This window comes from Rattus rattus, chromosome 3 (genome assembly GCF_011064425.1).
Source record: "Rattus rattus isolate New Zealand chromosome 3, Rrattus_CSIRO_v1, whole genome shotgun sequence".
Lineage (NCBI taxonomy): Eukaryota > Metazoa > Chordata > Mammalia > Rodentia > Muridae > Rattus > Rattus rattus.
In genome coordinates, this window is record NC_046156.1 from 215,651,081 (window position 1) to 215,665,441 (window position 14,361).

The 14,361-nt window shown below is 45.6% G+C and overlaps 1 protein-coding gene across 1 annotated transcript; it reads right to left on the reverse strand.

Annotated features, from left to right (window-relative positions):
• Window positions 1–363: 363 nt before the first annotated feature.
• On the reverse strand, window positions 364–2,061 carry LOC116897340 (phosphoglycerate kinase 1-like). Its single transcript, XM_032899097.1, has one exon. The coding sequence runs from the start codon at window positions 2,010–2,012 to the stop codon at window positions 759–761; it is 1,254 nt and encodes a 417-aa protein (XP_032754988.1). The 5' UTR covers window positions 2,013–2,061; the 3' UTR covers window positions 364–758.
• Window positions 2,062–14,361: the final 12,300 nt, after the last annotated feature.

The window sequence follows — 14,361 nt, forward strand, 5'->3', positions numbered from 1 at the left end:
CAGCTTTACTTCTCCAAGAGCAGATAAACAATTCCTCCAAATATGTGGAATGTTGGATGTGCTTTTCTGCCTCCCCTCCATTTTATGAAGGCATTGCACTTTTTGGAGAATTTATTTATTCCAATGAATCCAATGTCCTATATGGAGGCTCTTTAGGATTTACCCTCACTGAGGTATCCGGGGTGGGAAGTTGTATTTTGGGAGAACATATGCTCCCTCCTCACCAGCTGTTAGAAATATGCAACCATACCTTGGTTGTTAACAAACATCATGAGTACCTGCTCGCCCTAAACCATACCTATCTGGCATGTTCATCAGGGCTGACTACCTATGTAATAATATCTGATTTCTTTTTTTTTTCAGTTTCAGTGGGCATCTTTATTGTTTAATAGATCAACTTCTCCAAACCTACAGCTGGAATCTCACCGTTATTTCCATGCTGTCATGAACAGTGACAAAGCTAACCAGAGGCTACATACAGCGAAGAGAGCTAAGCTTTTACAGCTCACTTCCTTTCACAGGCAGAGTATAAATAGATGCCCTCTACAATGCACAATGGTTTTAGTCACTAAGGAATTTAAATGGGATCTTGAACGTAGATGAATCCCGATGCAGTAAAGACGAGCTGAGATGCTGTGCAGCTGCTTAGGGTTCCTGGTGCTGCGTCTTGGCCACTAGCTGCACTAACACCAAATGGAGATGCGGAAAACACTAGGTCGACTTAGGGGCTGTGCACAGGAACCAAAGGCAGGAAAATACTAAACATTGCTGAGAGCATCCACCCCAGGAAGGACTTTACCTTCCAGGAGCTCTAGACTGGCACCGCCCCCAGTGCTCACATGGCTGACTTTATCCTCTGTGTTCCATTTGGCACAGCAAGTGGCAGTGTCTCCGCCTCCTATGATAGTGATGCAACCCCTAGAAGTGGCTTTCACCACCTCATCCATGAGGGACTTGGTTCCCCTGGCAAAGGCTTCCCATTCAAATACCCCAACAGGACCATTCCAAACAATCTGCTTAGCTCGAGCCACAGCTTCAGCATATTTCTTACTGCTCTCAGTACCACAGTCCAAGCCCATCCAGCCAGCAGGTATAGCGGAGGCCACAGTAGCTTGGCCAGTCTTGGCATTCTCATCAAATTTGTCAGCAGTGACAAAGTCAACAGGCAAGGTAATCTTCACACCATTTTTCTCAGCTTTGGACATGAGATTTTTGACAATCTTGGCTCCTTCTTCATCATACAGAGATGTGCCAATCTCCATGTTGTTGAGCACCTTAAGGAAGGTAAAAGCCATTCCCCCACCGATGATCATCTCATTGACTTTGTCTAGCATATTATTGATCAGCTGGATCTTGTCTGCAACTTTAGCTCCTCCCAAGATAGCCAGGAAGGGTCGCTCTGGACTCTCCAAAGCCTTGGCAAAGTAGTTCAGCTCCTTCTTCATCAAAAATCCACCAGCCTTCTGTGGCAGATTCACACCCACCATGGAACTGTGGGCTCTGTGTGCAGTCCCAAAAGCATCATTGACATAGACATCTCCAAGTTTGGACAGGGAGGCTCGGAAAGCATCAATTTTAGCTGGCTCAGCTTTAACCTTGTTCCCAGAAGCATCTTTTCCCTTCCCTTCTTCCTCTACATGGAAGCAGAGGTTCTCCAGGAGGAGGACAGTCCTAGCCGCTGGGTTGGCACAGGCATTCTCTACTTCTGAGCCCACACAATCCTTCAAGAACAGAACATCCTTGCCCAGCAAAGATTTGAGTTCTGCAGCAACTGGCTCTAAGGAGTACTTGTCGGGCATGGGCACACCATCAGGACGGCCCAGGTGGCTCATAAGCACAACCGACTTGGCTCCATTGTCCAAGCAGAATTTGATGCTTGGGACAGCAGCCTTGATCCTTTGGTTATTCGTTATCTGGTTGTTCTTCATAGGAACATTGAAGTCCACCCTCATCACGACCCGCTTTCCCTCCACGTCCAGCTTGTCCAAAGTCAGCTTGCTAGAAAGCGACATTTTGGCAACACCGTGAGGTCGAGAGGCCCGGAGGAGAGGAAGAGGACAATATCTGATTTCTTACAGCAGCGCGATTATTGCGTATTAGTACAATTACTCCCCAGACTCAGCATTCATGAGCCACAAGATATCTTGGATTTTTGGGATAGAAACCCTGGTGCACCCCATCGAGAGAAGAGAGAGCCTATATCAGCCATCACTCTCGCAGTCCTCTTGGGGTTAGGAACAGTAGGGACAGGAAAAGGCATCGCTTCTCTTGTGACTTCCCAACAAAATCAACAACGCTATCATTTACTCAGCGCTGCAATTGACCAGGACCTAGCTGAGCTGAGAGAAGGCTTAGCCCATTTAAAAGATTCTGTTGCCTCCCTTTCAGAAGTAGTACTGCAAAATAGAAGAGAGCTTGATTTGCTCTTCCTACAACAAGGAGGACTTTGTGCAGCCTTAAAAGAGAATGCTGTGTTTATGTAGATAAGACTGGACTTGTAGAAACAGTCTAAGAAAAGTGAGAGATAGCCTGGAAAAACAAAAAAGGGAGAGAGAGCAACAGGAGTCCTGGTATAAAAACTGGTTCTCCACATCCCCATGGCTCTCTACCCTGTTGCCTTCAATTTTGGGATCCCTTGTGGGCCTATTTTTGTTGATTTCCTTCAGTCCTTGGGCCTTTCAGCGACTTACACGCTTTATTAAATCACAAATAGATTCTGCTTTGCCTAGAAATTCTGTTTCAGTACATTATCATCGCTTGGAGACCGGAACAGCTGAGGAGAACCAGAGAGACAACGAACAAGATGTCTTATCGGGAGAGGCTCAATTTCCACAATCTCTTAAATTAATGCCATCTGGCCCCTACTTTTTCGCCTCTGGGCTTGAGTAAGAGGAATAAAAAAGATGACCCAATGTAGCCATCCTCAGTGACGGGCAACTTCCTCTGACCCTTGACCAATCTAAGACACGGAGCCTTGAGGGCGACAAGGTAATCCTATGACGGATAAGGCTAGGGTTCGAGAGGTCGATCCTAAGACAGAGGTGGCTGCACCCCGTTTAAACATACGGGCCGGTCAAATGCTCCTCTGCCCAGTTTCTCCCCCAAAAAACACACACGTATAGCCCAGAACGGTGTGTTACAGCATAAGTTCATTCCTAGCCATTGGGGTGCAGTCCTAACTGCAAGAGTGGCTTGCCATGGCCGAGCTGGGCACTCTGTGAAGCATGTCTGATCTCTCTCAGACCACTACTTCCACCTAATGGTCTTTTATAAAAGAAAAACGGGGGAGATGTAGGGAGCCGTATTGGATTTGAGCCTGGCTGCTCTGTGACTGTATGGCTCAAAGTGGCTACGTGACTCTTGGATGCATGGCCACAGATGTTCAACCTTGAAATGACTGCCATAAGTCTTGAGAGTGTTGGACAAAAGCCTCTCCCATGAATTTATGGCACAGAAAGATAAATTTCACAGGACGTTTCAGCCTGAACAAACACCAGACGTCTCCGGCGTCTCCATCCATGACCTCTTCACCTTCTGCTCTCGCTGCTGGAATGCCCTCCTCCCTCCATCCTTTGTGTTTCACAAAGGACACTCCCCCTACCTGAAAGCCTTAAAACCTGTAATGTTCACCCCAATAAATGAGACCTTGACAACAGAACTTTTGCTTGGTCTCCTTCTTCTCTTCACCCCCATTGATACACAGGTAGAAGGCCTCTTCGGGACCCTGAATAACTGGGTCCCCGCTGGCGGGGGGCAGAAGAGCCTTATAGAAGAAGGGGAGGGGGATGGGATAGGGGGCTCATGACCAAGAAACTGGGAAAGTGAATAACATTTGAAATGTAAATTAAAAAATGTCCAATAATTTAAGAAAATCTCAAAAGAGAAGAGAAAAGAAAAGAAAAGAAAAGAAAGAAAAGTTAAGAAAAGTAAATTGTCCCACAGAGTTGCTAACACAGCTGAGGCTGGCCCAGAATTTATAACCACCCTCCCCCTAGCCTCTGCAGGTAGAATCCTGGAATTTCAGATCTGTGCCACCATACCCTGTTCTGTTCTTTACATAACATTTTCAAAACACAAACTAAAGGAAAGATTGACGAAAGAGGCGGTTGTCGTTGTCTTTTGATTTTTATACTAGGAGAATGCATTTGGTAAGGAAGCAGGTGCTTAGGAAGCAAGAGCTAAAGGCACTTGCTCTTATGTAAGGCTCCCTGGTGCTTCAGACTCAAAGGGCAGCAGCCACGTGTGAAAAAACCTGCACAGGAAGCCTGAGAAAAGCAAGCAGAGTCTTTTCCACCAACTGAGGGCCCTCAGGCCAGCCACACTGTCCTTGGTACCAAGGTCAGAGCTCTGGCTCCCCAGTGGTGCAGCACCGGGTTCAGGCACCTTCTTGCAGGAGGGCTCCTGGAGCGTTGGCCTGTACTGTGCTTCCTGCTTGTGCGGGGTCCTCCTCTCCCACCAACGCCTCTGGTTTCTGCCTTCCAGGACAGAGTGCAGTCGCCTTAACTGTGGCTTTTGCACTGTGTTACCATTTCCCACCGCGGGCTCGCCAAGCCTGCCGCCTGCCATGGAAGCAATTCCTCCTGCACAGCTCTGCCTTCACTAGATGGTAACTCTCTTAATGACAGGAAGCAAGACTGAGGGTTTTTCCCAGGCGACGATGCCATCAGGCTGGGGTTCTGCCTCTTCCTCCTGAGGTATCCCAAGTGTTTTCCATGAACACAAACCAGAAATTCGATTCCATGGCACAAACAGCATTCACACGCACACGCACACACGCAGGCACGCAGGCACGCACGCACGCACAAAAGGACTAATAAAGAGCCACGGCGTTTTATATCGCAGTCTGCTGCGGTTTCTCTGCTTCGGTTTTTCTGTGTTACAAGGTTTAGGACAGTTGTGCTTGTTTAACAGCTGGGGAATAATGAGGCTCACTCAGTCTGCACTACCAGTCTGTTCTGCCTTTTTTATAGTCTACACAGAGGTTGGAGAGCAGAACTCTTCTGGGAATTTACCAAGTCTCACCCCCTCATCCCACCCCCCCCAAAATAAAACAGAAACTCGCAGAAAAAAAGATATAACTTTATATCATTACCGAAAACAAATTTGGCCCCGAAAAAGGAAACGGAGAGCCCATCAGCTAAGAAGAAGAAAACAAAAATTTGCAAAGAGCACAGAGAAAACGGTATAATTTATAACGTTATGGAAAAACCAGAAAAGAAACTTGGCTGGGAAAGAGGAAACAGGGAACCTGTTAGCCAGAAAAAGAAAACCCCCAAACTCGCAAAGAGCACAAAGAAAAAGGTATAATTTATATCGTTGCTAAAAACCCAAAAACAAACTTCGTCGCGAACGAGGAAATAGGAAGCCAGTCAGCCAAGAGGAAGAAAACACAAAAACTCGCAAAGAGCGCAGAGAAAACGGTATAATTTATATCATTGCTAAAAACCCGAAAACAAAGTTGGCCGCGAAAGAGGAAACAGGAAGCCAGTCAGCCAACAGGAAAAAAACACAAAAACTCGCAAAGAGCGCAGAGAAAACGGTATAATTTATTTCGTTGCTGAAAACTAGAAACTACCAAAACCAAACTTGGCCACGAAACAGGAAACAGTGAGCCTGCCGGCCACGGAGAGGAAGGCAAGGCTGTGCTGGGCGGACCCAAAAGCACCTAGAAGGGTGCACACTGAGGGAGGGAGGCTCTGGTGGATGGCCAAAAGGACTGGGCCCGCTGTCTGGCAAAGCGGGCCTCATGCTGGCCCAAGGCTAATCCGGATTTAGCAACCAAATTCCTCTGCAAACTCTTGACCATGGCCAGGGAATAAACACCCAGAGAAATCCAAAAACCAGAACTGGCTGCCTCCTTGCTGCGCAGGGCCCAGGCAGACCCTTCTGTAAGGGGAAGGACGCCCGCTAGGACAAGAAAAAGTCGCTGGCACGGTTTAATTTCTGCAACTTTACAGCAAATAGAAACATTGCCTTTTGACTAGGGTAGCAATTCCAGTGAAAGGACAGAAAGCTAAAGGAATCAGATTCCAGGAGACATTTATGCTTGCCAGACAAATGATTTTGTCAAGGATTAAAAGCCTAGTATGAGGTTCTTAAAGCTCTTCAAAACATGGACACTACCTTGAAAAGGCAAACGTTGGATAAAATTCGATGGTTTATTAAAAGGGTATGTATAATTAAAAGATGCAGATTTGGGGGAATTGATCGCATCTTATTTAAAAGATGGACTTTCACTCAAAAGGGTTGACTTTGTAACAATGCTCCCATCTAAGGAGACCGCTGAGCATTTATTTAAAGAACTGGCTTTACTTCAAGATTCACACTGCGCCAGGTGTGAGGAAGCAAGCCTTTTATGCCAGCACTTAGGATGCAGAGGCAGGCTGATCATTGTGATTCAAGGCCAGATTGGTCAGAGGGTGGGAAGGGGCAGAGGTGGAAGGAGGGGGGAAAGGAAAGAAGAAAACTGAAAGACAGAAACTCAAGACACACGCGCGCGCGCACACACACACACACACACACACACACACCAATTTTCTTTCAATCTATTAGATTGAGTTTTTAAATCTTTACATGTTTTAATTGAAATGTAACTACATTGCTTTTGCTCCTTTTTCCTGCCTCTAAGACTTTCCATGTATCCCAATGGTCATGGCCTCACAGCTTCTCCAGCCCTGGCTCTCCTTCGCTTTCTTAAAGACTGCCACTCTGACGGGGATGAGAAGGAATCTCAGAGTAGGGTTAGTACCTCCCCTGCTGGCCAGTCAGGATGAACAAGCCCCTCCCCCGTGTGGATTGGCATTTGCCCTTCAGCCTCTGAGGACAGGCTGTGCACTTGTCAGGCATGTTGTTGGTTTAGTGGTTTGGTGCTTTCCTCTTTAAAGCCCTGGCTTCTTAGTGTCTTCTAGAAAGGAATCCTCTTCCAGATGAGACGCTATCAGCAAGTTTCTCCCACTGCAACATTTGAACATTCCCTTTGCTGGGTCTAAAGTTTTCAGTTTCATAGTGTTCCACTTGCCAGTTGGTGGCACTGTTTCCTTAGAGACCAGAGTCCTATTTTACAGGTGTGGGTATCCTGAAGCGTTTTGGCCCCTTTTTTCTGCCAGCCTTATGAGTTCCTTCGGGAATCACAGGAAGGTCTTGGGTACTTCTCAATTGCTGTCCTTTATAGGGTGACAGAGAGAAATCTAGGTGTGTTATACTTGTTGCCACTCAGCTTTTCAAGGACCGTGTGTCAAAGGTACTGTCCTTTCCCAAAAGAATATTTTTTGGCACCTCAGTTTAAAAAAAAAAAATCAGGTGTTGCTTCTGGCATGGGATTTGTTACGGAAGCTCAGGTTTGATCCATGTATCCGAGCACCTGGTTGTCAGCACCCTGAGAGCTCTTTCTATTAGTAAGTATGTTTCTACTAGTTCTCCCAGAAAGGCACATCTTGCACTGTTTCTTTTAGGAACGTTTTGCTGTCCTCTATACGTTGTGATTCCACGTGAATCAATTCCAATTGCAATGTTTAAGAAAATTACCACCAAGTCTGCCTGGGTGGCTGTGTATGCCTGATAGTGGCTGTGCTGAAGTGACTGGCCTGAACTTTGCAGCCACCCTCCTCCTTCCCCTGCAGGCAGAGTGCTAGGGTTACAGGTCCACACCTGCACACCCAGTACTGCTCTGTATAGAACATTTTAAAACGTAAGATAAACAAAACTCTGGCCAGGACGCCAGGGGCGGTTGTCAATGATTTTTTTATTGGAAAGGAAGGTGTTCGGCAAGGAAACAGGTTTGCATTGAGCAGTAGCACAAAAGTGCCTGCTATTCTCTAAGGCTCCCTGGTGCCAACCCCTGAAGAGTAGCAGTCAGTCGGCAGGAAAACACTGAAATGGGGCCTGACAAAAGCGTGCTTCTTCTCCACGGCTTGCAGGAGAGCCACCCACACTAACCAGGGCTCTTCCACTAAGAGTCCTTGGAGTACTGCTTGAGGCATTGAGGCACCTGGCGTGGGGACCCTGTTTTGGGAGGGAGGATTGCTGTAGCACAAGTCTGCCAGGGCTACCACGGGGTTCTCCCCTACGAACACAGCCTTTAGGTTCTGGCTTCCAGGAAAGAAGGCAGGCACTGAGCTCACTCTGTGCTCTGCCAGAATCAATTTCCCAGAGCTAGCCCACCACCAGCCTGGGGAGAGCTTCCCCCAAGAGAAGCACACTGAGGGGAACTCTCCTGAGGCCAGGAATCAAGATAGAGGCCATTTGTTGTTGATTTTGGGGGTTCTTTTTGGTTTTTGTTTTCTGTTTTAAATCTTTGTTTTTCTGTTCCTTGTTTCTTCTTTTCTGTTTTTAGGTTAGGACCCCAGAAGTTGGGGTCTTTGTCACTAATTTACCTGAGGCATTCAAAGCCCCTTTCACTCTCACAGACCACAAACTCCGTTCTTTGGTATAAACTGTACGGACACCAGGGAGAGCCTTGTTTGTGGCCCCTGAAGAGGTTTTCCTGGTCCAGTTTTCCCGACTACACAGGTTAGGAAAGCAGAGCTTGCTCAGCAGCGTGTATCCTGAGGCGCAGCCTGGCACACAGACAGCTCTGCTTCTTGTATTCTCTATCCAGGAACAGAGGGCTGAACCACGGTGGCTATTGACAACTGCAGGTTTGCCAAGCCACAAAAAAAGATGGTGTGGGGGAAGTGGGGACCAAAAACTCTAAGGAAACATGGGTGGGTTGGTGTCTCTATTGCTTCACTGGGGTTCCTGTCTGGATACAGGAAGTGGCCTCTTCAGGTTCCATATCTCCAATGTAGTAAGTCACACCTAAGGTCACCCTCATTGACATTTGAACACCTCCCTTATCCCAGACCATACATCATCATGCAGATACCCCCCATCACCTCACCCCTACCAGCTGCAAATCTCCATTTTCATGGCCGTCTAGGTATTTCTCCTGTTCTTCCCCATACCTGATCATGAATCCCCCATTCTCCTCTTCCTCTCCCTCCCTCCCTCCCAGTTCTCTTCCTCCGTCATTCTTTTTTATTCCCTCTCCTAAGTGAGATTCAAGCTTCTTTGCTTCGGCCTTCCTTCTTGTTTAGCTCTTTAGGTCTGTGCAATGTAACATGGTACCTGTATTTTATGGCTAACATCCACTTATAAGTGAGTGAGTACCATGCATGTCATTGGGGACTGGGTTACCTCACTCAGGATGATATCTTCAACTTCCTTCCATTCATTTGCCTGCAAAATTCATGGTCTTGGTTTTTAATACCTCAATAGTATTCCACTGTGTAGATGTACCACATCTCTTTATCTATTCTTCAGGTGATCGACATCTAAGTTGCTTCCAGTTTCTTGCTATTACAAAGAAAGCTGCTATGAACTTTGTGAGATGTTGGGCCATATTTTGGGTATTTTTCCAGGAGTAATATAGCTGGGTCTTGAGGTAGAACGATGCCTAGTTTTCTGAGAAAAATGCCAAATTGATTTCCAAATTGCTTGTAGAGATTTGGACTCCCACCAGCAATGGAAAAGTGTTCCCCTTGCTCCACATCCCAGCCAGCATGTGCTGTCACTTGAGTTTATGATCTTAGCCATTTTGATGATTATATGATGGCACCTCAGAGTATTTTGATTTGCATCTCCCTGATGACTGAGGGATTTGAACATTTCTTTAAGAGCCTCTGGCCATTGGAGATTCCTCTGTTGAGAAATCTCTGTTTAGTTCTGGATCCCACTGGAGGGAGTGGGGGTTGGCTTGTTGGTGTCTAACTTCTTGACTTCTTTGTAAATTTTTGACATTAGCCCTCTATCAGATGGAGGGTTGGCGAAGATCCTTTCCCAATCTGTGGGCTGCTGAGTTGACCTATTGACAGCATATTCTTTGCCTTACAAAAGCTTCTTAGTTTCATGAAATCCCATTTATCAGTTGTTGATCTTGGAGTCTGAGTCATTGGTGTGCTGTTTAGGAACTTGTCTCCTGTACCAATGCGTTCAAGAGTATTTCCCTAAGACCTTTATGTTTGTCAAACATAAATGATTCTAGAATTTGCCAGAAGTTCAGTGTCTAGTATACAAGGTGCTTAGAAACTGCCTCTCATCACTCAATGGACACTAAATTCAACTTCTGTGAAAATATATGTTTGATTAAAAGGATCTTAAAAGTGGAATTTCCAGGAAATAATATTTAATTTATAAGATGGACTTTTATTCACAGGTTTGCTCTCCATAAACAATGATGCATTTTAAAAAGACCACACACCCTGTATTTAAAGAGCTGACTTATTTAATGTATGGACATCTGGCCATTACCCACCCTTCCTGGTCTTGGCTTAGCCATCACCCACCACAATCTATTATCTGGTCTTCTCTATAGAGGGATCTAAAGGCTTCCATCCAGAAGACAGAAAAGAAATTCTTCTCACAGCTAAAACTCTGAACCCCGTAGGGCAGTGGAGAACTTCAGTAAGAACAAGCCTTCAGTATGCTTTGCTTGGCAAATGTATGTACATGGGATGTCTCAGTTGTAAAATGTTGTACCACAACAATTTTGCTTCCATAGAAAGTGCTCTGTGGAAATTAACCTCTCTTGCGGATGACTCCAGACTGTACCATGAGAATTTCCTTTGTTTTCTTCATCTCCCGCCCCCTTGAAAACCACATTCCATTCAACTCCATCGTTTTCTGGATGAACCTGAGACCCACCAGAGAAGGGAAGAGAATGAGCCATCAAGACTGGATGGAGATCTCCTCAGTGACTTCTAATTCCTTCCCTCCTCTTCTACTGTTGTGTGCCTTCATCCCTTGGGGAAAGCACCTACTCACCCCAGTGGGGAACCCATAATAGGTCAAAGTAAGAATAACATCAAAGTCCAACTTGTTTTACTGGAGTTACAGGAAATTGGTGAGCAGAGGTTGCTGACAGGAATATGGGTGAAAGGACTTACTGACAGGGACAGAAATGACCCAAACCTACCTTAGCATAAGTGATGGCTTACAGAAGCTGGAAACATGGTGCTCTCTGCACAGCCTCCAGAGCATCTTGACAGGTTGGAGGGTATCTTTGATAGCTCAAGTGGGTTGAGCCTCTTACATGCAGGTCAGCTGGTTTGAAAATGTCTCTCAGCAGTCTTACTGCTTAACTACAGGGTTTGCTCAAAAAACAATTTTTCACCACACCTCTCTTCTTTGCCATCCATTTTCACTCTGGCTTTACCTAAGATCATCATTAGTAGGGAAACTTAGCACCTCAGAAGGAATGGGCCAGACACGCCTACTGAATTGCTCCCCTGAAGAAGTGAACACATTTCAGTTTAGTCTGGAATTGAGAGTGGTCAGAGGTGTGTCAAAGGAACAAGTTACTCTTTGGAGTACAGCACAGGAGGACATTTGCAAGACAACTTAGTGAGTGAAGGCGTTCACCACCAGTCCAGATTATCTGAGTTTGATCCCTGGGACCTACATGATGGAAGGAGAAAGCCAACTGCTGCAGATTGCATCATTGTCCTATGACCAAAACACACACACTCACGCACTCACACTCACACACACACACACACACACACATGGACATGCACACATAGTTTTTAAAAATATCCTAAAACAAGGTCAGTGTATAGTATAATAACCTTTATGTTTCAGTGCCCAAGACATGAAAATTAATCAAAATCACTCTTGCAATGTCAAGGCAAGAGATGACAAAATAGCAAAAAGAAAAAAAAAAGGATTCTTCTTGGAGTACAAAACATGAGCTTAGATTGAAATTTTATTGTATAAAACTATGAGAAGAAGATTAAACTATTTGGCTTGTGATAGAACAGTGAGGAAGGAAATGTTAGCATGCCAAAGTTGTTTCCATTAGGAAAAATCCACCAGAATAGAGAGCCCTGTGATGCCGACTGTCTTGCCTTCTCTAATCTCATGCCTTCTTCTCACAGCCTCTGGAGTTTTATGGCATCTTTGGCTAAGGGGCCTGTAGCTTCCAAGTGGGCAGGACCTGTCCTTGTTAATGAGGAGATACAGAAGTGATATTGCAATCATTTCTTATTGCCTGAACACAGGAATTATACAACCTCACCAGGGCTCTGCCAGCTCTTAAGACCTCTCTTCCCTCTAAAGCACATGGAGTTTCCTGTGACGGAGACACTGTGATATTTAAGTAATGACTTAAACTGCTGTTAGTGTAACAAACAAGGTTACAACAAACGTGGTGATAGCCACCCATAAGGGCTCGCATGGCAGGACCTCTTCTCACAAAACACTCCTGTTTCAGTGAGCAGGAAAACCCCAGCTCTTTCTGTTACAAGAGCCAGTGGGTTTGACCAGAAACAGGATGTGAGAGCTACAGTGAGCAAAGTAGAAAAAGGACTAAAATAGAAATTAGGACCTTAAGGCTGGAGGCGTAAACTCAGGATCACCACAGGAGGGTTGGCAGTAGCCTGAGAGCTGAGTCAGGAAAGGGAGGGCAGGAGTTTATATAGGCATAAAGGCCATGGCTGGAGAGACAGTGGGAGAGAGCACAGTGACTCATAAACTGTGACCCCTCCAAGCCCCACTTAACTGGACTTTGGATGATGACAAATGATGACTTTGTCATTGTGACAACTGCTCTGTTCTTTCACAAAGGCTGCATTCCATTAATGTACCAAACATTTGTCAGGAAGCTGGTAATGGTACTCCTGCCCTGCAGTCCACACTCTGCTCATGGAGAGAGATGTAGGCAAACTCCATCAGAAATGACATGTGAGGACTTAGGTGTCTCCACCACGGGACAGAAACAAATACAGTCATCTCAATTCCATTCTTCTCTCTTCAGCCTTCACACTATTTCTCTTAAGTTGGCAGTTAATCGCAGAGGGAGCATAGGTTAAGACTATCAGGGATATACATGTAAGTTTTACATATAGAAGGCATTTCATATTGATATGCTAAAGAGTACTATCTTAGGGTTTTATTGCTGTGCAGGAAGAGACACGATGACCATGACAACTCAGTTTAAATTTAATTTTATTATTATTCTTTTTTACTTATTCACTCTGCTCACATCCACTGACTCCTAGTCACCTCCTCCCACATCCTTCTCCCCTCCCCTTCTCCTCTGGGCAGGTGCAGAAACCCTGGCTATCCCCCAACCAACACCATGGCACTTCAGATTTCTGACAGTATAGATCCTTCCTCTCCCTCTGAGGCCAAACAAGGCAGCCAGTAGAACATATCCTACTTACAGGCAACAACTTTTGTGATAGCCCCATCCCCCACACTCAGATCAAGTTGAGGACCCACATGAAGGCTAAGCTGCACATCTGCTACCTATGAGCAGGGAGGCCTAGGTCAAGCTTGTGTGTGTTCTTGGTTAGTGGTTCAGACTCTGAGTTCAGGTTAGGTTGGTCTTCCTGTGGAGTTCCTATCTCCTGAGGAACCTACAATCCTTCTTTAGATTCTTCCAAAAAAATTCCCAAGTCCATTCACTATTTGGCCCTGGCTGCCTGAGTAAGCGCCTGGGTGGAACCTCTCAGAGGACAACATGTTCTGCAAGTATAACATAGTATCAATAATAGTATTCGGGATTGGTGCTTGCCCGTGGGATTGGTCTATAGTTGGGCTGGTTATGGGTTGGCCATTCTCTCAGTGTCTGTTCCCTCCTCCATACCTTCGTCAGGTGTAGACAGGATAAAGTATGGGTTGAAAGTTTTGTGGGTGTGTTATGTGTCTATTGCTCCGCTGGGGTTCCTGTCTGGTTTCATATTCACAATGGAGTGAGTCACAGCTAAGGTCATCCCATTGATTCTTGGGGAACCTCCCTTGTCTCAGGCCAGATACCCCCTGCCTCCTCACCCCTAGAAGCTGGAGATTTCCATTCATTTGCATGGCCACCAAGCCATCTCTCATGTCCTGCCCTCCATCTGATCCTGGATCCCCCATTCTGCTACCCATCCTCCCTCCACCCTAGTTCTCTTCCTCCATCTGTCTACTACAACTATTTTCCCCCAGAGACCATTGAGTAGAGAGTTGTTCTGATTCCAAGAGTGTGTAGGATTTCTGTTTCTCTTCTTGTGGAAGCCCAGATTTAAATCTATGGTGGTCTGACAAGATACAAGGGGTTATTTCAATTCTCTTGTATCTGTTGAGGCTCACTTTGGGATCAACTATACTCTCAATTTTGGAGAAGGATCCCTGAGGTGCTGAGAAGAAGGTCTATTCCTCTGTGTTTGCCATTGAGTTACATTCACAGTCACTACCATGGCATTCTGTCATTGAATTCAGGGAAAATACAGAAAGCAGCTATCCTAAAAGAAATATCAATTGAAAGTGTTTGATAAATTGATTTAGCAGCTGCATCTGTTGATATAATTAATATATAAGCTAAACCCAGCACCACTCCTGATG

What these genes read in the sequence shown, in the direction of transcription:
- LOC116897340 (XM_032899097.1), bottom strand. Translation starts at nt 2,012, where the DNA reads ATGTCGCTTTCTAGCAAGCTGACTTTGGACAAGCTGGACGTGGAGGGA.